Source organism: Capra hircus, chromosome 28, assembly GCF_001704415.2.
Source record: "Capra hircus breed San Clemente chromosome 28, ASM170441v1, whole genome shotgun sequence".
NCBI lineage: Eukaryota > Metazoa > Chordata > Mammalia > Artiodactyla > Bovidae > Capra > Capra hircus.
In genome coordinates, this window is record NC_030835.1 from 36,654,120 (window position 1) to 36,677,935 (window position 23,816).

Consider the following 23,816-nt stretch of genomic DNA (forward strand, 5'->3'; position numbering starts at 1 on the left):
TCACCTAAACATTGTGTGTTAACTTTCTGTCTGAAGCTGACATGGACCTGCGCCCCATCAACCACTGCGAGACGGGCCTTCATGACTGTGACATCCCCCAGCGGGCCCAGTGCAAATTCATGGGCCATGGCTCCTACACCTGCATCTGCCTCCCAGGCTTCTCTGGGGATGGCCGAGCCTGCCAAGGTGAGTGGTTGCTCTGACTTTCCTCTCTGTGAGACCTGAAACAGTTCCCCAGGTGATTCTTATCATATGCTAGTTACTCACCCACCTCTGAATTCAAGAGAATTATTCCCTATAGGAAACAGCAACCCACTCCAGTATTCTTGCCTGGGAAATCCCATGGCCAGAGGACCGTGGCAGGCTACGGTCCATGAGTTCACAAACACAACTTAGAACTAAACAACAAATTCTCTCAGTTCTACTGAGTAAACAGGCTGCATTTTGTGTCTCTGGTAGTTTGAATTGTGCATTTTGTTTGGGGAGCTGTGTCTTGTTGGAGAAGACACCTGTTCTGCCTGTACTATTTTGTTCCATGTGTGTCACTTGCTTGTTCAGTTCAGTTCAGTTCAGTCGCTCAGTCGTGTCCGACTCTTTGCGACCCCAGGAACCGCAGCACGCCAGGCCTCCCTGTCCATCACCAACTCCCGGAGTTCACTCAGACTCACGTCCATTGAGTCGGTGATGCCATCCAGCCATCTCATCCTCGGTCGTCCCCTTCTTCTTCTGCCCCCAGTCCCTCCCAGCATCAGAGTCTTTTCCAATGAGTCAACTCTTTGCATGCATGAGGTGGCCAAAGTTACTGGAGCTTCAGCTTTAGCATCATTCCTTCCAAAGAAATCCCAGGGCTGATCTCCTTCAGAATGGACTGGTTGGATCTCCTTGCAGTCCAAGGGACTCTCAAGAGTCTTCTCCAACACCACAGTTCAAAAGCATCAATTCTTCAGCACTCAGCCTTCTTCACAGTTCAACTCTCACATCCATACATGACCACAGGAAAAACCATAGCCTTGACATGTATGTCACTTACTTGTTCAGGCATAATTAAATGCCTGCTGTCTGCTAGGGACTAAGGAGATTGAGATTGTTTGTCTTTAATGAAAAGACTAACAATGCTTACACACATGTAACTTAAAGTCCAGCCTTTTATTTACTAAGATATATACAGTTGTTCCAGAGAAGGCAATGGCAGCCCACTCCAGTACTCTTGCCTGGAAAATCCCATGGACGGAGGAGCCTGGAAGGCAGCAGTCCGTGGGGTCGCTGAGGGTCGGATACGACTGAGCGACTTCACTTTCACTTTTCACCTTCCTGTATTGGAGAAGGAAATGGCAGCCCACTCCAGTGTTCTTGCCTGGAGAATCCCAGGGATGGGGGAGCCTAGTGGGCTGCTGTCTATGGAGTTGCACAGAGTCAGACACGACTGAAGTGACTTAGCAGCAACAACAGCAGCAGCAGCAGCAGCATGCAGTTGTTCATCTGGGCTGCTCTAATTTTGTGCTTCCCCCAAAATTAAGCCCCCTTTTTGACTGCAGAGGCAGAGAATAAATGACTCCACAAAATTCTCTCAGATCTCAGATCAGCCGATCACTGGTGGTCAGCATGTTGTTCAAGATAATTTGAAATAAGATAACTCTGAACAAAGTTTCCTGGTCCTTTGGTTTGCAAAATTACTTAACGTTATACCCTAGAGTATTTCTGGGAAGTCCAAGCCTTTCTAAGAGATCATGATTTCTGAAATACTTTCTCTTTGTTACTGAGAATATGAATTTTCTCTGGTCTCTGAGATTTTTCTGTCAATCAGTTAATCACCTGTCTCCCAACTCTTAGACATTTTTGAAGCTCTCATTTATAAGAAGGAAATAACAGAAAAAAAAAATCCTTTCTTTTTTTTCATTTTGTATGCTTGATTTTTCATGAAAACATCACTGATTCCTCGATTTCTATCTAACTTTGATGTAAACAAACATCAAAGTTAGATAGAAATCGAGGAATCAGTGTTTTTATAATTAATGTTTAGTGAGTTCTTAAATCATGGTTCCCAGATCAGAAATTGGGTCCCTAAAAGTGGAGAGCGAGTGGCTTGTATTATTGTGTAAACTAGGAATTCTGGAAGAAATCTCACTCTTCTGGGCTTGATGGCTGTCTTGCAGATGTGAATGAATGCCAGCCAAGCCGATGCCACCCCGATGCTTTCTGCTACAACACGCCAGGGTCCTTCGTGTGTCGCTGCAAATATGGTTACCAAGGAGATGGCTTCCATTGCGTGCCTGGAGGTGAGGTGTTGGGGTGTTTGGAGTAGATAGATCATTGCTGTCTATATCCATGAGTACTGAGTCCATAGCTCTGGCAGACAAGACAAGGTGGGTATGTGGGAGGCTCGTGGAGAGCTGAGGTGGGTGATCAGAGCGCAGCTGTGGTATTGAGCAGTACGGTTGTGTAGTGCACAATTCCAAGGGTGCCACACCTAGATCAGAAGAGTAAGAACTGATCTGTATTAGTCAGGGTTCTCCAGAGAAGTAGATCTAATGAATGTGTATGTGTGTGTCTATAGAGAGAGAGAGAAATGTATTTATTTACATATAAAGAGATTTATTAGAAGGAATTGACCCACACACAGTTATAGAGGTCTGTTAGTTGCCAGGACTGTAGTCAGCAGCCTGAAGACCCAGGAATAGCCAGAGTTTCTGTTGAAGTCCAAAGGCAACAAAGAGCTTGTGCTCCATTCAAGGTCATCAAGAAGGGAGAATTCTTTTTACTTAGGAAGGGTCCACATTTGTGTTCAATTCTTGCCTTCAACTGATTGGATGAGGCCCACCCACATAAGGGAGGGCTATCTGCTTTACCTAGTTTATGGCGGGAAAGGTTAGTCTCAGGCAAAAACACCCTCACAGAAACCACCCAGAATAATGTTTGACCAAATATCTGGGCACTCTGTGGCCCAATTGAGTTGACACCTAGAATTAACCATTGCAGGTTCTGAAGAATCATGGGGAACAGAGCTGGGGTGGGGGTGAGGACGGTGAAGGCCCACCAGTTATGGGAAGAGGCAGACTGAGGACTCTTCAGAATTGTCTGTATTACCTATTATACCTGGACTGTGCAGCTTCTAAAGTTGCCTACTGACCTGAGACTTCTGTGAAAATCTGGTTAGACCATAAGGACGATGATGGCCCTAGTTCTGTATCTGGAATGATCCTGGATCTCAGCAAACACTTTTGAATGAATACATATCATTGGCTGTCTTTTGTATGGTGCCTACTATGTGCTGGGTACTTTATCTACCATTTCATGTAATGTTCATCTCTTTAAAGCAAGTAGTATTACTATTTCTATTTATATAAAGGACGCTAAAACATAACAAAATAAAAGCACAATCGAGATCCCAGAGGTCGTGAGTGCTAGAACTAAGACTCAAACTAAGACCAAACCCTGCCCAATGGATTCTAACTTGAATTCAGTTCCCCAAACCACATGGTAACCTGTCATGAGATTAAGGATGCATTTGCTGCCTCTGACTGGAGTTAACCAGTTGTGTTGGTATTTACTTTAGTTGTTGCTACTGTTGTTGGTCAAGCATATTTATCAGTGTTTCAATAAGAAATACATGGAACTTTCCATATAACCACTTTTTTGAGTGATTAAGAACTATTTCAATGTCTGTCTCCTCCACTAGCCTTGAAGGCCTTGAGCATAGGTGCCTATGCATTTTATTTTCATGTTTCCAGTGTCCAGCAGAATTACGTGGTCCATGGAGGGGCTCATAGTTCTTTCTAGTTATCAAGGAAATAAATGACCGCATTAGTTTCCATTCCTACTGTGGTATATACAAGTATTTATTCATTCATACGCTCAGCAGGACTGGTGTGACTGGTTTTTAGAACAGTTGAGGATCTAAAATGAGAAAAATATTAAATTAAGTTTAAATTTTGATGCATAATACTACATATTGCTGGTCTAAATTGTTTTCTTCTGCTTAGGACAGAGGTCAGTGGTGGGGTCCAGCCCCGGTGGATCCAGGGTGATTCGAAGCGGGGATGGAGTTGGCGAGGAAAAACTTATTTATTTAGAAATATAAGATTAAGAAAAAATAGTATAATAGGAAAATTAGTGGAGAAAAGAGGCTGAATAACTTGGTTTACGTGGAAAGCTAATAAAACCTCAGGTCAAGAGGTTTGCACCATCTACATTAGGCCACTGGCGCCCGTTTGAATAGCAGAGGGTGCCCCGCCTTGGACTCCCTCTTGCGTGGATCTTAGAAGCCAGGGCAAGTAAGTAGACATGGCGAGCCTCCATGCCCCAGATGGGAATTCAGCCTGAAAAGGAGAGGGAGGGAGAGGAAGAAAGAGAGAGAGAGATTTGACACAGGGGAAACCAGCCTTTCCAGTGACTGGCCCCTCCTCTGTTGTCCGGAAAGGCCTTTTATACTTTTGATTGTACATAGAGATCAATGGATAATACAAAATTATGCAGCATCAGCAGCCCTGACTCTTATCGAGACCAGGCTTTCTCTCTGCATACCTAGTTGTATACACAAGTCGTAGGTGATTTACATCATCTGGCCAGAAGGCCAATTAACATTTTACGGCCCTTTTCTGATAAGGGTCTGTCAACCAGAGAACTTACTTGTGTTGTTCTTCCCAAAGTCTGGTGCCACTCTCAGAAAGCACTAAATAAAGTTACATTCTTACATGGCAAGGACACAACAATTTATAACAATGAAAGAAGTACAGTGATTTATAACAAAGAGAAAAGTAACTAACTCAAAAGTCTAGTGTTGCTAACATCAAAACTACTATATTCCTTTTTCTATATCCCAATTACATTGATTGATATCCTCCCAGGTGCCTAAAAGATAAAGAATATGGAGGCCTGGCAGCAGTCATTGACTCAACAGTGAAACCCATCACCAATATAATTTTTAGCTCTTTGAAAAAGGCTCTGTATCTTTAAGATGCTTTAAGCTTCATGCCTCTCACGGTTGGGGACCTGTAAACAATTCACAAGTTGTAAAAGTCCGGGCAGACTGGTCAGGTAAGTTAGAAAGCTATCAGAGGGGTTTAAGCCGAGACATTCTTTTCATATGCAGGAGACTGTTAACTGGAGCCCTAAGTTAATTCCTTTTAGAGGCAGCTGATGGGGATGGCCCCCTGTTATGTCAGAAGAGTGGACAGCACAGTACAATGAGGCAGGCAGACTCTGGTTTGGGGGGGATAGATGCTCAGGCAGAGGACCCTTTGAGACCTGACTCGCCTTGCCCGTCAGGTCTCTCCACATGACGTTGTCATGGGTGGGATCTCCCGTGCTGGCTCCTGGCAGGTCAGTAAACTATGACTCGCAGGTCAAATCTGGCCCACTGCCTGTGTTTTTGCAAATAAAGTTTTATTGGAACACTCAGGCTCTTTAATTTATCAGTAGTCTACAACTGCTTTCATTCCACAAAGCCAGAGGTCAGCAGTTGTGGCAGAGCCTTCAAGGCCTGCAAAGCCTGAAATATTCACTACCTGGCTCTTGACAGAAAAAATTTACCAACCCCCAGCCTAGATGAACCCAGGCAGCATCAACCTTTTGTGCCTGAAATTAATTAAGACATTCCAGCAACTATTAAAAATGACCAAGTCATTATTTCCTTAGGCTTCCTTCACATCTCTCCAGTTCAAAAGGAAGCAGATGTTTCATTTTTTTATTTTTGTTTTTTTAACCCAACTCCTTGCCCCCCTTGGCTCTGTTGACTACGCAGAAACAAATCCAGACCTGTAGCCTGGGTTACAAAAGCGGGACAAGGATAAAACCAGAGTTCTTTGCTAGGATTATTTTGGTATTTAATCCTGTTTTCTTGAGAAATTCATCATCTATTTATATGCTCGAGAGAGAATGTACTTTAGAAATACACATGTCTCCATCAGGTATTGTTTATAAGAGAAAAAATATCTAAGAGACTACTAACAGGAGAAATGGACAAATGAGTTTGGGTGCAATCCATACCATGAAATGATATATAGCAGTAGTTGAAATGAGTGAACTAAAGGGAATTCCCTAGTGGTCCAGGGGTTAGGACTGTGCACTTTGACTGCCATGGACCTGGGTTCAGTCCCTGGTCAGGGAACTAGGATCCCACAAGCCATACAGTGTGGCCCCAAAAATTAATTAATTAAATGAATGAATAAATCTCAACAGTCTATTGGGCAAAAAATCGAGTCATACAAAGCTCTCGCTTTTCGAGATGGCCCACACTCTGTGTCTCTTTCTCTCGATAAATTTACTTCTTAGCTATTAAAAAAATAGTCACAAAAGAATATAGGCAGTGTGTCACATTTATATAAAATATAAGTCTATATGAAAAGAAACCCACATATGTATATACATATACAATAAAATGATAAACTGCACGCATGAGAATGAGAAACCAAAACTTCAGGATAAAGTGATAGGAGAGGAAATTGGGGTTAGGGAGCCTTGCTGCATTTGCATTTTAATGTATTTCCAGTTGGAATAGGAACACTGAGGTTTTCATCATGTTTTTTTTAAATTTTATATGACTACCTAATGAAATATTGACAAATGAATACCTAATGAAATATTGACAAAAAAATTAAGTATAGTATCATTCAAACTCCTATTGCCAAACATAATGAAGTGTAGGGATTAGACATTCAGCATTTTTTGATACCTACTCTATACAGAGGGGATAGATTTTTAAATAAAAAACTAGCTTTAGAGGTTAGTCAGTTAAGGTCATGGCTATTGCAGTATCAACCAACGATAAGCAAAACAGAAAAAAATGATGACTTGTTTTCTGCTGTCCTTCTGCACTCTTTGCCCAGAATGCGTGTGTGGATTGTGAAATCAGCTTAGTGGGTTGTTATTTTCATTTAAATGGAATGGAATGAAATAGAAACCAATAATCAAGAAAATAGAGTGTGCAGAGTATGTACAGTAGGAATAAGTCTTGTCTCGTGAAATGGTAGTTGTATATCCTTGTCTGGTGCATGACTGAGTTGTGTGCACATGTGTATATGTGTAAGTGTGTGCACATGTGTATATGTGTAAGTGTGTGTGTGTGTATATGTCCTGAATTGCAGAGTGGAATGCATTTCTACGGATCATGGTCAGGAAGTTTAAAGACTGCCATATTAGTTATCTATTTCTCTGAAACAAATTTTCTCCTAGAGTTAGCAGCTTAAAATAGTAAATGTGTATTACCTTACAGTTTCTATGGGTCAGGGATTTAGGAGCACAGCTTGTTCTTATGTCTGTAGTTCCCTCTGCCATCCCTTTCTTATCCTTCATCTATTGAGGGACGTCCTGTCGCTCTGTTTGTCCTCAGTTTGAGAAAAGTAACCCAGACTCCCTGCTGTTCCCTGGATTAGTATATCCTCAAGCAAATAAAGAGATGAGTAAAGAGAGGAAAGAATAAAGATAAGTAAAGAGAGTAGATGAGTAAAGACTAAGGAGAATCTTGCCTCAGTTGTCATTTTATCAACCAGCAGCCAGGACGGGATATGTGTCTTTACCATCCCCCCCCTACCCCACCCATAGTGGGACCCTCCCCACGCGGGCCTGGAGGGGCCGCTGTGGGCCAGGCTGAGAAGCCATTCCCAGGAACACAGTGATATCATAAGCACAGCCTCCATAAACACACTTGAAGTTCTGTTTCCTGAGGCACCATTGAGGTCTCCCCCAACTGTTACATAAGTTCAAGTTATAGCACTTCACAGCTCCACTGGAAATTCTATATCACTGGAGATTTCTTATATTAGCTCACACAGTCCAGTCAGCCACAGAAAAGAGAGGTACCCCATTCCCTTAAAAGTTCAGTTTTGTTGACAGTATACAGAACACCAGGCGTGTTTTCTGATTGGAAAGGCAACACCGAATATAGATGTTGACGGAAGGAAACAAGTCTGTGGGCCACAGATAATTCCGGTGAGTGTGTTAAGCTAGTGTGTGTGTGTGTATGTGTGTGTGTGTGAGAGAGAGAGAGAGAGAGAGAGAGAGAGACCACGGGCAGGCCGTCCTGGGCACTGAGCATGTGTGTGCAGAGGGCCCGGGGCTGGGCTGGGGATCCAGAGACCTGGATTCTAGCTTGAGCTAAAGCATTTGCTAGTGCTGTGGCGTGGGGGAGCCAGTCCAAACTTCAATTCTCTCATTTGACATAAAAGCCATAGCTGCCTGTTGCACAGGATTATAGTGAGAATTAAGTGAACCCTGTGTGAACAGAGGCAGCTGGTACAGAAACTAAAACCCTGTACAAATGTAAGATACTGAGGACATAAGCAAGCCCTACACCTAAGAGTAAGCAAGACCAACATTTTTATTATCAACCGGATGGCTTATTTTGTATCTTTGTTTGGCTCTTCCTACATCAAATACTTTTTGTTTGTTTTTCTTTTTTTAACTGAGGTATACTGACGGACAGGGAAGCCTGGTGTGCTGCAATCCATGGGGTCACAAAGAGTTGGACACGACTGAGTGACCGAACAAAAATCGTTGATTTACAGTGTTGTGCTAATCTCTGCTGTACCGGTGGCTGTTACACACATATGGACATTGTTTTTGTAATATTCTTTACCATTCTGGTTTATCACAGAATATTGAATATAGCTCACTATGCTGTTTTTGGTTTTTCTATTAGCCTCTGGGACAAAAGAGCAGACCCAGTTGCCCCTCACCAGGCTCAACACACAGTTTTCTGGCGGGCTTACTGCTTCTAATCAAGGGGGCAGCCACATCCAGCAGGCTGACGTGAGAACTGGCAGTGCAGACAAAGGCAGTTGAAACATTCACTGGCAGCACACACCGAATGCCACTGTGAAGGCCTCGTGGAGATACTGTCACAGATGAACACTGGAGTGCAGGACTCAAAATTCCAGCCGCGCACATTGTCTCAACACATTCCACTCTTGTCTCGTATAATACCAGGGGATTAGTCCTGACAGCACTGGTTGACCAGCACTGCTGACAAGAGCAGAAGTGGTGGAACTGAGGAACAAAAACATTTTTCAGATGTAAAATTCTATGAAATATGTAATATATTATTATCTGTTCTATTATTACTATATATATAATATTAACACGGTAATATATTAATACATGAGTATTTATATGAGGTTTCTCCCTAATGTAACTAGCAATGTCCTAGAGCCAGGGTTGAAAGCTACATCCCCCACAGGCCAAATATGGCCCACCATTTGTGTCTGTTAATAAAGTTTTATTGAAACACATTCATTTATGTATTAAACTTGGATGCTTTCATGCCACATCCATAGAATTGAATTGTGACAGAGATCATATGCCCTACAAAACCCAAATATTTACTCTCTGCTTCTTAGCAGAAAAAGTCAGTAGAGCCCTGCCCTGGATTGTAGAACCACAATCTTCCAATAAAGATTAAAATAAAAAGGACACCACCACACCTTTGCTCTCCAAGCCCTACAGAGAGGATATTTCGGGAATTCCCTGATGGTCCAATGTCTAGGACTCCATAGTCTCACTGCCGAGGACTCAGGTTTGATCCCTGGTTGGGGAACTAAGATTCTGCAAGCCATGTGGTGCAGCCAAGAAGAAAAAGGAAAGGATGTCTTGTGTGTATCTTTTGTGTCATAGGCTCTCCTGTCAAGCAATGACTCACTGCATTGTCGCTCTGTGTTTGCTTGTTCCCTTCCCTCCAGACTATGAGCTCCTTGAGCGCAGGACCTGGGAGTTAGTCCCATGTGCATCCTGACTCCAGCCCAGAAGTGCTTCCCAAGTCAAGGCTAAGGGAATGCAGTCACTCACTGTCTTAGAGCCTAAAATCTACTCAGGGAGACAGACAGGGAACAGCCTCTGAGTCTCAGCATCAGAGTGACGAGAATCCAGAGCATCCTGGGAACTCTTGGAGGGCCTGAGAAGCCTTCCTGCAGGGAGCACATGCCTGAGCTGATTCTGAAAGGATTCACCGAGGAGGAGGCGGGGGAGTCACATGATAAATGAATGAATGGATGAGTGAGGGAGTGGAAAGGCCTGCAAAAGAAGGGCAGCTGACATGGTTCAGTTTGGCTGAAGTGTGGCCCTCAGCTGGGCATCTCTGTATGGAGGATGTGCACAGGCCATGGTGATGCTGGCCTGTCTGCCTCTGTCTGATGCTGTCGTGGCTGAGCTCTAGTCAGCGCGGAAGCTGCTTTTGTTGTAGTTGTTCAGTTGCTTAGTCAGGTCTGACTCTTTGTGACCCCATGACCTGCAGCACACCAGGCTCCTCTGTCCTTCACTGTCTCCTGGAGTTTGCTAAAATTCATGTCCATTGAGTCAGTGATGCCATCCAGCCGTCTCATTCTCTGGTGCCCTCTTCTCCTTTTGCCTTCAGTCTTTCCCAGCATCAGGGTCTTTTCCAGTGAGTCTGCTTTTAGCATCAAGGGGCTAAAGTTTTGGAGCTTCAGCCTCAGCATCAGTCCTTCCAATGAATATTCAGGTTGATTTCCTTTAGGATTGGCTGGTTTGAACTCCTTACTGTCCAGGGTATTCTCAAGAGTCTTCTCCAACACCACAATTCAAAATCATCAATTCTTTGGCACTCAGCCTTCTTTATGGTCCAACTCTCATATTCATACATGACTACTGGAAAAACTATAGCTTTGACTATATGGATCTTTATTGGCAAAGTGATGTCTCTGCTTTTTAATATGCTCTCTGGGTTTGTCATAGCTTTCCTTCCAAGGAGCAAGCATCTTTTAATTTCATGGCTGCAGTCACCATCCGTAGTGATTTTGGAGCTCCCCAAAATAAAATCTATCACTGCTTCCACTTTTTCCCCTTCTATGCCGTGAAGTGATGGGGGTGGTGCATACTTGAGAACTGTTTACTATAGAATATAGCATCTCATCAGCAATTCCACACATATGGAATGGTATTTCCCAGCCTCGGGATAAGAGTTGCATAGTTGAAAGGCCATATTTCACACTAGCCCATAATTAAAAGGAAACACACATATGCTGGTAAATGTGCCCTAGGGTCACCCATATCTTTGATTTGGACTCAGTGTGGGTAATCAAGAAGCTGGTGATGACAAAAAGAACACATTTAAGAAAAATTTAAAGTTTCTTAAAACAAATGTCAGTGCTGTCCATAAAGCGATGAATAGTAAACAAAATGTGGCGTAGACATGTAAGAGAATGTTATTCAGCTATGAATAAAGAACTAAGTACTGTTACATGGCCACAATGTGGATGAACCTTGAAAACAGCCTGCTGAGTGAAAGCAGCTAGACACAAAAGGCCACATATTGTAAGATTCCATTTATGAGAACAAACCAAAATAGGTGAATCCATAGAGACAGAAGCAGACTTGTGGTTGCCAGGGGCTGGGAGGAAGGAGGAAGTGGAGACAACTATTTAATAGATCTGGGATTTCCTTTTGAGGTGAGGAAAATGTGTTGCTACTACTGGAGGGAGGTGGTGGTCACTCAGCATTGTGACTGCACTAACTACCCCTGAATTGTTCAGTGTAAAATGGTTGATTATATATTATGTCCATTTTGCCTCCGTTTTTCAAAACTGAAAAAAATGGCTTAGAAAGGAAAAGAAAATGTAGACATACTCTTCTTGACCGTTAAGTCCACTAATTAATAATGATGTTTAAAATTTTTAATTAATAAAACATCCCAGAGCACAAGGAACTCCACTCAATACACTGTAATAACCTATATGGGAAAAGAATCTGAAAAAGAATGCATATATGTATATGTATAACGGAATCACTTAGCTGTATGCCTGAAACTAACACAACATTGTAAATCAACCATACTCCAATATAAAGTAAAAATTAAATTAAAAAAAATTTTTAAATAACCTCTAAGGATATATTGCACAACATAGTGAATATAGGACTTTCGAGTTGGCTTGAATCTGCCTGCCAAGAAGGATACTCAAGTTCGATCCCTGGGTCAGGAAGATCCCCTGGAGGAGGAAATGGCAACCCACTCCAGTATTCTTGCCTGGGAAACCCCATGGACAGAGGACCCTGTCCGGCTACAGTCCATGGTGTCGCAAAGAGTCAGACATGACTGACCGACTGAACGACGATAGCAACAACATAGAGAATAAAATCAGTATTTTATAAGTTTAAAAGGAGTATAATCTATAAAAATTTTGAATCATTGTCATGTACCTGAAACTAATAGAATACTGTAAGTCAACATCCTTCAATAAAGGTGAACAAAAAAATTTTTTTAATTAATAATACAAAACAGGGCAATGACCAGGCAGCTCCCCAGGTTCCGAGCTGGGTGTGGGGGCTTGAGCTGATGACACTCTTTTTGCCCCTCTCTCTTAACAGGAGTGGAGAAAACCCGATGCCAGCAGGAGCGGGAGCGTGTCGTCGGGACGGCGGACTCCCCGCGGCCCCAGCCCCCTGGGCTGTTCGTCCCCGAATGTGATGAGCAGGGACACTACGTGCCCACCCAGTGCCACAGCAGCACTGGCTACTGCTGGTGTGTGGACCGTGACGGCCAGGAGGTGGAGGGGACCAGGACTGGGTCTGGGATGAGGCCACCATGTAAGTCGGAGAGCCGCGCTGGAGATGGGACGTCTGGGCATCCGCGAGCATTGCTGGGGACCCTTGCCTGGGGCACAGTTGGCACTTTCTACCTGCCCTGAATCCTGACCTGCTCCACTGACTCAAAGCCTGTCCCCTCCCTTCCTCTTTCCCCTCTGCAGCCCCCTTTTCCATCTCCCCATAACTCACACCCCTCTTCACCCTCTCACACCCCTCTTCACCCTCTTTCTCCCCACTTACCCTCTCCCTCCTCTCACCCTTTTCTTTTCCTTTTTGGTGCAAACCTGGTCTTGTGCAAATGATGGGCAAGGCTTGCTGGATAAGATTGCAATTGATAGCAGAAGGTGTGTGTGTGTGTGCTTGGGGCTCCTCTGGGTAAACCCTGCGCTGGGCAGCCTGGCCTTTCAGTGGCTCTGTGCTGGGGCATAGCAGGAATGGGAGAGACCAACCAGAGCCCCTCCTCAGCACCCTGTTACTCAGGCATGGAACTCTTATGTCACACCGGCCTCCTGCAAGGTTGTGCCTGGACCTTTAGGTACTTGATCCATTTGTAATGATGCCAGGAACCAACAGCCACAAAGGTTTGTGCCAGCTGGCTCTGAGACAGTCGTGCTGGTAGGAAGGCACCAAGTTGGGACTGGGGCCAGGCTGTGTGGCACTGGACAGACACTTGCGTCCTTGCCTTCAACATCTCACTTGAGCAAAATAATCTCTAGGATGCTTCTTGGCTCGAAAATTCAGTCCCAGATGTAGAAAATGCTAATTGTCACAAATTACCAAAATCGAATATAATCATTCTTGACATCTCCATTCACCAGATAGCCAATAATCATAAATTGATCCCCTACCAGATAGTTTCCCAGAGCTGCTAAGAGGCTGCTAAGAAGGGATCACTCACTAACTTCATTATCCCACCCAGCCAGCATTAAGCTGGTGTGTCAGATGCCATGGTCTTGGGGGCACCTGCAGAGGGAAAGGCCCCAGTGTGGGCCCTAGAACCTCAGGGGGCAGGGAAACAGAGGCAGGGTAGGGAAAGGAACCCTGAGAGAGAGGGTTCCTCTCTCATTAATAGGCACATGTGATTGTGCAGGGACCACAGTGTCCCTGACTTGGTGGGGTCGTGGGTTGGCCAGGGAAGGCTTTGCAGGCAATACTGCCTGGCCCAAGGTTTTGACAGGACCAGAGTCACCTGCACGGGGGAAGTGGAGTTGAGGAGATCTGTGCTCCAGGTAGAAGGAGCAGGTTGAGGGGCAGGAAGGAAGCCATCAGGAGTTTGTGTCCCATGCCAGGGGAGCAGAGTGGAAGTGAAGACATCAGAGGCTCTGTGCAGGGATCTGCCTTGATCCTGAGAGCAGGGGGGAGCCCAGGAAGGGTTTTGAGCAGGTGCTGATGTGACCAGGTTCCAGTTTTAGAAGAGCTGAGAGGAAGGAATGAGACCATGGCCATGGGGAGGCGGGGGCTGCTGCAGTATTTACAGTTAATCCAGGTGAGAAATGGCGAGGGTTGACCTGAGGTGCAGGCAGTGTGTTTGGAGGGATAGATTCTAGAGATTTAAAGAGATCCACCAGATTGGTTTATGTCACTGAGTGGGTATAACAGGCAAGATGGACCAGAGAAAAGAACTGAAAATGAGCTTGGCCATGAGCTGGTTCCGCCCTCTCACTGCAGAGGTCCATAATGTGTCCACGTGGTGAGTGGCTGAACCAGGTCAGGGACCCAGGTTCCCCGACACGCACTGTGTGTTCCTTACCCTCAGCCAGGGTGCATGTCCCCTCCTGGGAGGTTCTCCCGTCAGGTGAGCCAGAGCTTTGCTGGACATGCAGGTCAGCAGGTAGGAGGCAAGGCTGCCTTTAAGGGAGGATGAGCCTCCCCCCTCGTTTTGTCCTAGAAAGTCCCGAAGGACTGTGTTCCTGCTTGTGGGGCCTGAGACCCTCCTGCCCCCGTGGGATCGGGTGAGCGGGGCAAGTCCACTCTGATGGACTTGCCTAGACTTTCAAGTCCACTGGGCATGATAATACTCAGCAGCTTCCCATGGGGGTGCAAGTTCCCTGTGGCCAGGATTTCAGGGATTTTGCTGTTTCTTTGTTTTGGATTGCTGCTACAGCCTGGATGCCCAGCATCAAGAGCAGGGCACCCATAGCCAGGTTAGTTCCATTAAGGGGGAGGCTGAGCCATTTTCCCCACTCGACGTTTAATGTTACACTCAAGCCCTGTGTCATCCTCATCACAAATGCCCTTTGATTGGCTGCGGTCTTCCTGCTCCTTGTGCTCTCAGACATTAATAGGCACGTGGGATTGTGCAGTTTGTGGTGCCGAGAAGGTGACGTGACCAGGGTGTGTGGGTGCATGTGTGTGAGCCTGTGCATGTGCCCACACGTGTGTATTTGTGCGTTCCTGCTGCATACGGGACTTGCTCAATGCCATCTCCTCCCACCCAGGTCTGAGTACAGTGGCTCCTCCAGTTCACTTTGGACCCCCGGTCCTTACCGCTGTGATCCCCCCGCCTCCCGGGACCCATCTTCTCTTCGCCCAGACAGGGAAGATAGAGCGCCTTCCCCTGGAGGGAAGCACCATGACCAAGTCGGAAGCCAAGACACTGCTTCACGCCCCAGTGAGTGTTGGCTGATGGCACTTCAGTGACAGTCTCTGCTTCCATGACCCAGAGCAACAAGCAGGGTGTGGTCAGACCAGGGACTGGGACTAGATCCCTGGACCCAGGGCCTCTTCATTCTGTGTGACCTTGGGTGTCCATCTCTAAATAAGACCACTTTATTCCTAAGTCCCCTCCCCTCCCCCCAGGAGATTCAAGGGTGGGAACAGAAACGGAATGCCTGCTAGAGACCACTTTGGAATCTGACCCCTAGTGGGGGGCATCACCTGCGCTTACTATATCTTATCTGCGAGCATCTGTCAGGTTTGATCTCACCATCCCTGCTAAATTCACAAAATGACTCATCTTTTGGCAGCCACTCAACTCAAGATCCTCATGTCTGGCAGGAGGCAGAGGAGGCAGTAACCAGAGCTTTTCAAAGCTTCAAGGATGTGTTTTGTGAGCTAGGGAATTTTTGTCTGTTAGATAGAGGTCGGACACTTCTGAGAAGCTGTTGTTCTAGCTGGGATCCTGACCCTCTGCCAGGAAACCAAACTTAAGAACTGGTGGAGGCTTCCGACTGTGGACTTAAGGGGTGCCAGGACACTGGTGGGCCATCAGGGTCCTCTAAGGAGGGGAGAAGTAGCAGCGAGTGGTCCATTGGGCCTTGGAGATGAAAGTCCAGCAGAAATCCTCATCACCCCTCAGTGCTGGTTGCAGAGCCTTCTTGAAAATTCTGGATAGAAATGTTGCTTTCTTCTCATCTTCCTTCCCCACTCCCCTGTCTCTGCTGCCTGCCCTATTTTCTCTTCCTGCATCAATCTCCACATCACAGATGCCACACACGGCCACACCCACTCTTCTTTTTGACCAAGGTCAAAAAAAGTCTGCAAAGTAAAAATGCCTCTTTTTTAAAATTTTATTTTATTGAAGTATAGTTGATTTACAATGTAGTGTTAATTTCTGCTGTACAGCAAAGTGACTCAGTTATATACACACACACACATATATACATGCTTTTTCACACTCTTTTCCATTATGGTTTTTCACAGGATATTGAATGTAGTTCCCTATGCTATACAGTAGGACCTTGTTGTTTATCCATTCTCTACACAATAGTTTGCATCTGCTAATCCCAAACTCCCGTTCCTGCCCCTTCACACCCCACTGCCCAGGCGACCACAAGTCTGCTCTCTGTCTGGATGTGTTTCTGTTTCATAGATAAGCTCACTTGTGTCATATTTTAGATTCCACATGTGAGTGATGTTGGATGGTATTTGTCTTTCTCTTTCTGGCTTACTAACTTACTGGAGATCTTTAGGTCCATCCATGGTAAAAAAAAAAAAAAAAATGCTTTTCAAAAGCCTCTTGCAAAGCAGCCTTGATTGTTCTTCCCCAGCACAAAGCCCTCTGATGGATTCCCCTTTCACCGAGAGGAAAAAAAAATCAGTTATTTTCACGGCCTTTGGCTACCTGTCCCAACCCCATTTCCTACCCCTGCCCCCTCACTCACTGGCTGCAGCCCTCTGGCCTTCTAACTGATCCTCAGCTCACCACACACGCTTGCACCTCAGGGCGTTTGCATTTGCTGTCCCCTGCCTGCAGTTTTCTCACTCTAGACCCTTGCACGGCTCACGGGCACATTGCACGGTTGACATGTACATAGACACGGCCACATGTACCTTCCACAAATTTCTGCTGCACATCACCTCTGGGAGAAGCCTGTCCTGGCTGCCCTGTTCAGCCTGCAGCCTCCAGTCACCCTTCTCTGTCTTTTAGCAAACACTCAGCACTACTCAGTACATTGTATATCAGGGTACATGTTCTTTATCTCATGTATCTCTTCCCACCAAGAATAGAGACCTGGATGGACCTAATGTCTGTCATATAGAGTGAAATAAATCAGAGAAAAACAAGTCTCATACACTAAAGCATGTGTGTGGAATCTAGAAAAACGGTACAGATGAACCTATTTGCAACACAGGAATAGACAGAGACATAGGGAACGGATGAGTGGATGGGGTGGGGGTGGGGGGATGGCAGGTACGATGAACTGGGAGATTGGGGTTGACATGTGCGCTCCCATGTGTAAAACAGGTAGCTAACGGGAACCTGCTGTCTTGCACAGGAAGCTCGGCTCAGTGCTGCGATGACCTAGAGGGGATGGGTGGGTGGGTGGGGGGGGGTCCAAGAGAGAGGAGATAGCTGTATACGCACGGCTGATTCATTTTGTTGTGCAGCAGAAACTAACACAGCATTGTAAAGCAACTATACCCCAATTAAAAGAATACGAGCACACCAAGACCAGAAATTGTCCGTCTGTTTCATGGAGGTATTTGTTTCACAGTGGTGTTTCCAGACCCCAAACAGTGTTTGCCACTTGAGAAGTATTTACTGAAGGAATGCCTAAGTGATCTTTATGATGTCCTGTTGCCTCATTGAAGCACAAATCCCTCAAGGGGCAATCATTGTTTTTCTCTTGTATCCACCAGCACACACTCCCAGGTAGTAGGAGTCGGGAAAGCCATTCCCCCAACACCCGGGGGGAGGCTTAAATGTCAAATGAGGCTGTGAGAAGCAGAAGCTGAGATGTGATCCGTGGAGGGGAAGGTGCTGAAACAATATTCACTGTGTCTTTCCTATCTATTATCTATTTATCAATCATTTATCCATTTATGGATACTTCTATCTAGCTATCTGTTTTTACCATCTAGGTATTTTAGTTTAACTGTACCTAATGCCTCCGTTCAGTGGCATTAAATACCACCGTCATCACCATCCATCGTCCCAAACTGAAACTCTGGATCCCTTCACTAATGACTCCCTCCTCCTCCTCCAGTCTTCTGGAACTTCATTCTTTCTATCTCTATGAATTAGCCTGTTCTAGGGAAATGCCTCGCGGTGCTTGCTTGCTCTCTTGTAACTGGCTTACTTCACTTAACATAGTATCTTCAGATTTCATCCATATTGTGACATGTGTCAGAATTTCCTTCCTTGTTATGACCGAGTAATATTCCATCATATGGATATTTCGTATTTTGTTTATCTGTTCATCAGTGGAGAACTTGGGCTGCTTCTGCTTTTTGACTACTGTGAGTAATGTTTCTATAAACATGGGTTTACAAACATCTGTTCAAGTCCTTACTTTCACTTCTTTTGGAAATAAACCAGACACGGAATTACATGGTAATTCTATTATTGGTTTTTTGAGGAGCTGCCATACTGTTTTCCTGAGCAACTGCACCATTTTGCATTCCCACCACCAGAGCACAAAAATTCCAGATTTCCCTGCTACTTTCCTAACACTTATTATTTTGTTTTTTTCTTTAATTGTAGCCATACTAATATGTGTGAAGTGGTATTTTGTGATTTTGATTTGCATTTCTCTAGTTAGTAAGGAATCCATCTGTAATGCAGGAGACTCCAGTTCAATTCCTGGGTCGGGAAGATCCCCTGGAGAAAGGATAGGCTACCCACTCCAGTATTACGGAGCTTCCCTTATAGCTCAGCTGGTAAAGAATCCTCCTGCAATGTGGGAGACCTGGGTTCGATCCCTCGGTTGGGAAGATCCCCTGGAGAAGGGAAAGGCTACCCACTCCAGGATTCTGGCCTGGAGAATTCCATGGACTATATAATCCATGGGGTCACAAAGAGCTGAACACAACTGAGTGACTTTCACTTCACATTCACAAGGAATGTGAATGAGATGTTCAGTTCATTTCAGTTCAGTTGCTCAGTCCTGTCCAACTCTTTGCAACCCCATGGACTGCAGACGCCAGGCCTCCCTGTCCATCACCAACTACCAGAGCTTACTCAAACTCATGTCCATTGAGTCGGTGATGCCATCTAACCATCTCATCCTCTGTCATCCCTTTCCCCTCCCACCTTCAATCTTTCCCAGCATCAGGGTCTTTTCCAATGAGTCACTTCTTTGTATCAGATGGCCAAAGTATTGGAGTTTCAGCTTCATCATCAGTCCTTCCAATGAGTATTCAGGACCTATTTCCATTAGGATGGACTGGTTGGAGCTCCTTGCAGTCCAAGAGACTCTCAAGAGTCTCCTCCAACACCACAGTTCAAAAGCATCAATTCTTTGGTGCTCAGCTTTCTTTATAGTCCAGCTCTCACATCCATACATGACTACTGAAAAAAACCATAACTTTGACTAGATGGACCTTTGTTAGCATCTTTCCATGTGCTTAAGGGCCACTTACATATCTTCTTTGGAAAAATATCTATTCATGTCCTTTGCCCATTTTTTGGTTGGGTTATTTTGTTGTTGTTGCTGAGCTGTAGTTCTTCATATATTTTATCAACCCCTCATCAGATACATGATTTGCAAATATTTCCTCACCTTCCATGAGCTGGTTACCTTTTCAGTTTGTTGACTGTATCTTTTACTGAACAGAAGTTTTCCATTTTGATAAGATCTAATTTACCTATTTTTTGCTTTTGATGTCATAGCCAAGAAATTATTGCCAAATCAAACACTATGAGGCTTTCAACCATGTTTTCTTCTAAGAAATTTATAGTTTTAATTGTCACATTTAGGTTTCTGATTCATTTTGAGCTTATTTTTGTATATGGTGTAAGGTAAGGGTCTCTGTGTCCTTTATGACCTGACCTCTAAAGGGGAAGTGTTTGCTGATAACTGGTTCTCCCCTAAAACATCTTCCTGGTCTTCCACTTTTCTGGTGTCCAGGGACTTTACTTATGTTTCCATATATATTTTAGAGTGAACTTGTAAGTTTCTACTTTAAAAAAAGGAAAGAAAGAAAAGCCTTCTGGGATTTTGATATGGATAGCATTGGATCTTTAATTCTTAATTAGGGAGAATTGATATCTTAGCAGTGTTAAATCTCATGATCCATTAAACTAATATCTCTTCATTTATTTGCATCTTCTTTAATTTTGCTATGCAATGTTTTATAGTATTCAGCCTAAAATATTTTGGTTTTCTTGCTATTATAAACATTATTATCTTAAAATTCTACTTCTTGCTGGTATGTGGAAATACAGTTTTATGTTGGTCTTGGATTCTGCAACCTTGCTAGATTCAATTATTAATTAAAATATTAGTATCGATTCCCCAGGAGTTTCTACATAAATAATCATATTGTCTTCAAATAGAATAATTTTACTTCTTCCTTTCCAATATTTATGTGTTTTATTTCTTTTTTATGATCTTCAGTTTGTCAAAGGTTTCTTAGATAATATACAAAAAGCATCATCCATAAAAGAATAATAAATTGGACTTTACAAAAATTTAAAACTTTTGCTCCCAAAAAACATCATTTAAGAAAATGAAAAAGTGCTATTTGCTGAGAGAAACTGAAGCAGGTTGCCATGCCCTCCTCCAGGGCATCTTCCTGACCCAGGGATCAAACCCATGTCTCTTACGTCTCCTACATGGGCAGATGGGTCTTTACCACTAGCGCCACCTGGGAAGCCCCATACATATACATACTTATACACATATGATTTTTGTACATAACAGATTTTTATCTGAAGTTTATAAAGAACTCCTGCCACTCAATAATTTAATTTTAAAAATGGACAAAAGACTTGAAGACAGTTCATTTTGAAAGGTGTCCAAACGCCTGTAAGCACGTGAAAGATTCCTACTATCATGAGGCACGAGTAGATGGACCACTCTCACCACTGGTCTGCACTTCCAGGATAAAGTCATCATTGGACTGGCCTTCGACTGTGTGGACAAGATGATATACTGGACTGACATCAGTCAACCTTCCATCGGGAGAGCCAGTCTGCATGGCGGAGAGCCAACCACCATCATTCGACAAGGTGGGCAAGCAAGCATCATTCTTGGTTTTGCTTTTAGTAGCCCACGTGGCTCTTGGGAGAGAGCAGAGTCATGCAGTGTATGGTTGCTTGCAGGATATGGTGATTGGAGATGGGTTGGGTTCTTGGGCCCAAACATCACCCTTTCTAGCCTTCTCTGAATAGTTCTCCAAGGACCCATCACTAAATCATGAACATCTTAGCTGGGATGTGTTGCTGAAATAAAATTAAAACAGGGTATATGTCCATGCCTATCTCTGAAAGCTTATGTAGCCAGTTTTGAGGAATAATAAAGGCTAAACTCAACCATCCAGTTTGGATAAATGCATCTCCCTCTGGCTGCTGAGCCTCGAGTTGATTTTCAGACTGTCTGCCCCTTGGGGTGGTCCATTAGGCAATAAACAGAAAAATCATAAAGACGGGAGGGTCACAAGCATATTGGCAAATACTGTCCCTGAGAGGTGAGTCTATTCCCAAGACAGTTTTCAATTTGAAGGGTTATCACTTCAACCTGTAACCTCATGGTGGGGTGGGTCTCCTCTATTCCATCTCACCCTCACTGGACCTTGCTCAGATTGCCAGAGGAGTACAGCAAATTAGGCTGAACTTTTACAGACATTTCTGTTTTTGTTGCATCAGTAATGGTAAACCACATGACACTTTGGCACAGCCTACCCCTCAACATTTAACCTCAATTCCTTAATTTACAGGTGCCAATTTAAGCCAAGGACTCTATTATTTTAATGCCTACATTCAACAAGTCAAGACTATTTTAAATGGATATGTTTTATCAAGATTCAAGTCCATTATGACAAAAAGTCCAAGGAACTGTAAAAATTCTCCTCTACTGAAAAGGTCAAATATTGCACATTGCTCAGTCTGTGACTTAACCAGCTGCCTTGCAGAAAATTTCAATCAAAAGACATTGCCATGCCAATGATATGTGCTATGTAAAATCATCTTGTTTTCTCTGCAAAACACTCAAAGGTACATCTTTAAGGACTTCCTGGCTTGGGGGAAAAAGCAAAGATACGTCTTTAAAATATTTGAGCCTCTTTGGTATTTCTTTTTACTGATGCTTGGGGCTGAGTGTTATTGTTCAGTTGCCAAGTTGTGTCTGACTCTTTGCAACCCCATGGACTGCAGCACGCCAGGCCTCCCTGTCCCTTACCATCTCCTGGAGTTTGCTCAAACTCATGTCCATTGAGTCGGTGATTCCATCCAACCATCTCATCCTCTGTCGTCCCCTTCTCCTTCTGCCTTCAGTCTTTCCCAGCATCAGGGTCTTTTCCAATGAGTCCGCTTTTAGCATCAAGAGGCTAAAGTTTTGGAGCTTCAGCTTCAGCATCAGTCCTTCCAATGAATATTCAGGTTGATTTCCTTTAGGATTGGCTGGTTTGATCTCCTTGCAGTCCAAAGGACTCTCAAGAGTCCTCTCCAGCACCACAATTCAAAAGTATCAGTTCTTTGGCACTCAGCCCTCTTTATGGTCCAACTGTCACATCTGAACATGACTCCTGGAAAAAGCAAAGCCTTGACTAGACAAACCTTTGTCAGCAAAGTGATGTCTCTGTGTTTTAATACTCTATCTAGGTTTGTCATAGCTTTTCTTCCAGGGGCTAAGTGTAGCTTTTCTAATTTAATGTCTCCCTACAACTTTTGATAGTGTCAGAAGGGCCCTTGTGCCTGTGGAACAGCCCCTGGGATATATTTTTCCTTCCTTGGCTCCTTCATAAGAGATAATACAGCAGGAATTAAGCTGAGGTTGAGTTAAACAGGTCGACTGTGGACACAGACCTCAAATACTTTTCTGGAAGCCAACGTGCTATTTAAATAATGTCTGCTAGTTTTCATGGCTTGCTTTAATGAATGGAATGAAGTTTCTAATGAATACAAGTTTGAAGATGCCTTTTTGCATCTTAATGTTGTTGAAAATGTTGTTTCTATTATCAGTAATTTGACTTCAAAACCCACAGGAAGTGGGGAGTAGGTCATCGTTTGCTATTTCCTGTTGTTTTTGGAACTGATAATGATCCAAGAAAGCTTTAAGACCAGAAGAAACATTCCAGACAAAAGCCCACTGTGAAAACACAGAATTAAATCAGAATGTGATCTTTGTAGAAGAAAGATCACTAGGAATACATTGTCTTTTTAATTTCCAAAAAGAGAAAGAAGCTTCCACTTACGTTTTCATCATGGTATTTTCCTAGTGAGTGAAAATGGCAGTGGGTATCTTTTCTTTTTCTTCCTAATTTCATAATGTCTGAATCCCGGGCTTCTCTGTTTTTCCTTGAGTTAAAGTCCTAGCCAGATATCTTTAAAAAGTATCATCATCTGTTTCCTTTTGATACAATCAGTGTGGAATATATTGCCCTGCAGTTTTCCAATCTTGCCCTGACTCACAGGAAAGGATGAGGTTTTCCAGGCCTTTCCTTTGGCTCCTTAGCCTATAAAGAAGTATTTTTCTGGTTGGGGGAGGAGTTCTAGTTGCTCTTGGGTTTGACGTCAAGACCAGACTGTTTCAAAAAAGACAATTGGCAAGGAGTTCCTTCCGGGAACTTGTAAAGATACTCTCATTAAACAGCCTTCCCTGGTCCCACCATTTCTGAATAGCCCATGCCTCTTAGACAGGATGTTCTCGTTCTAAATATACCCTAGAATGATTTCTTCTGATTTTGTCTGGAGGTCTGAAGGGGTCTTTGGTGGTCAGTCTCACTGTCTCTTTGCCTCCAAGGATGTGGGAAATATTTTCAGTCGGTTCAGTCGCTCAGTCGTGTCCGACTCTTTGTGACCCCATGGACTGCAGCACGCCAGGCTTCCCTGTCCATCACCAACTCCCGGAGCTTACCCAAACTCACGTCCATTGAGCCAGTGATGCCATCCAACCATCCCATCC

The 23,816-nt window shown here is 44.1% G+C and overlaps 1 protein-coding gene across 1 annotated transcript in view; it reads left to right on the forward strand.

The window, feature by feature from the left end:
- The window catches only part of NID1 (nidogen 1), a 99,396-nt gene that overhangs the window by 66,239 nt on the left and 9,341 nt on the right, over window positions 1-23,816 (forward strand). The window contains exons 11-15 of the mRNA XM_018042466.1: window positions 37-186; window positions 2,154-2,276; window positions 12,310-12,528; window positions 14,967-15,139; window positions 20,797-20,923. Coding sequence (XP_017897955.1) covers window positions 37-186; window positions 2,154-2,276; window positions 12,310-12,528; window positions 14,967-15,139; window positions 20,797-20,923 — 792 coding nt within the window. The remainder of the gene's footprint in view (window positions 1-36; window positions 187-2,153; window positions 2,277-12,309; window positions 12,529-14,966; window positions 15,140-20,796; window positions 20,924-23,816) is intronic.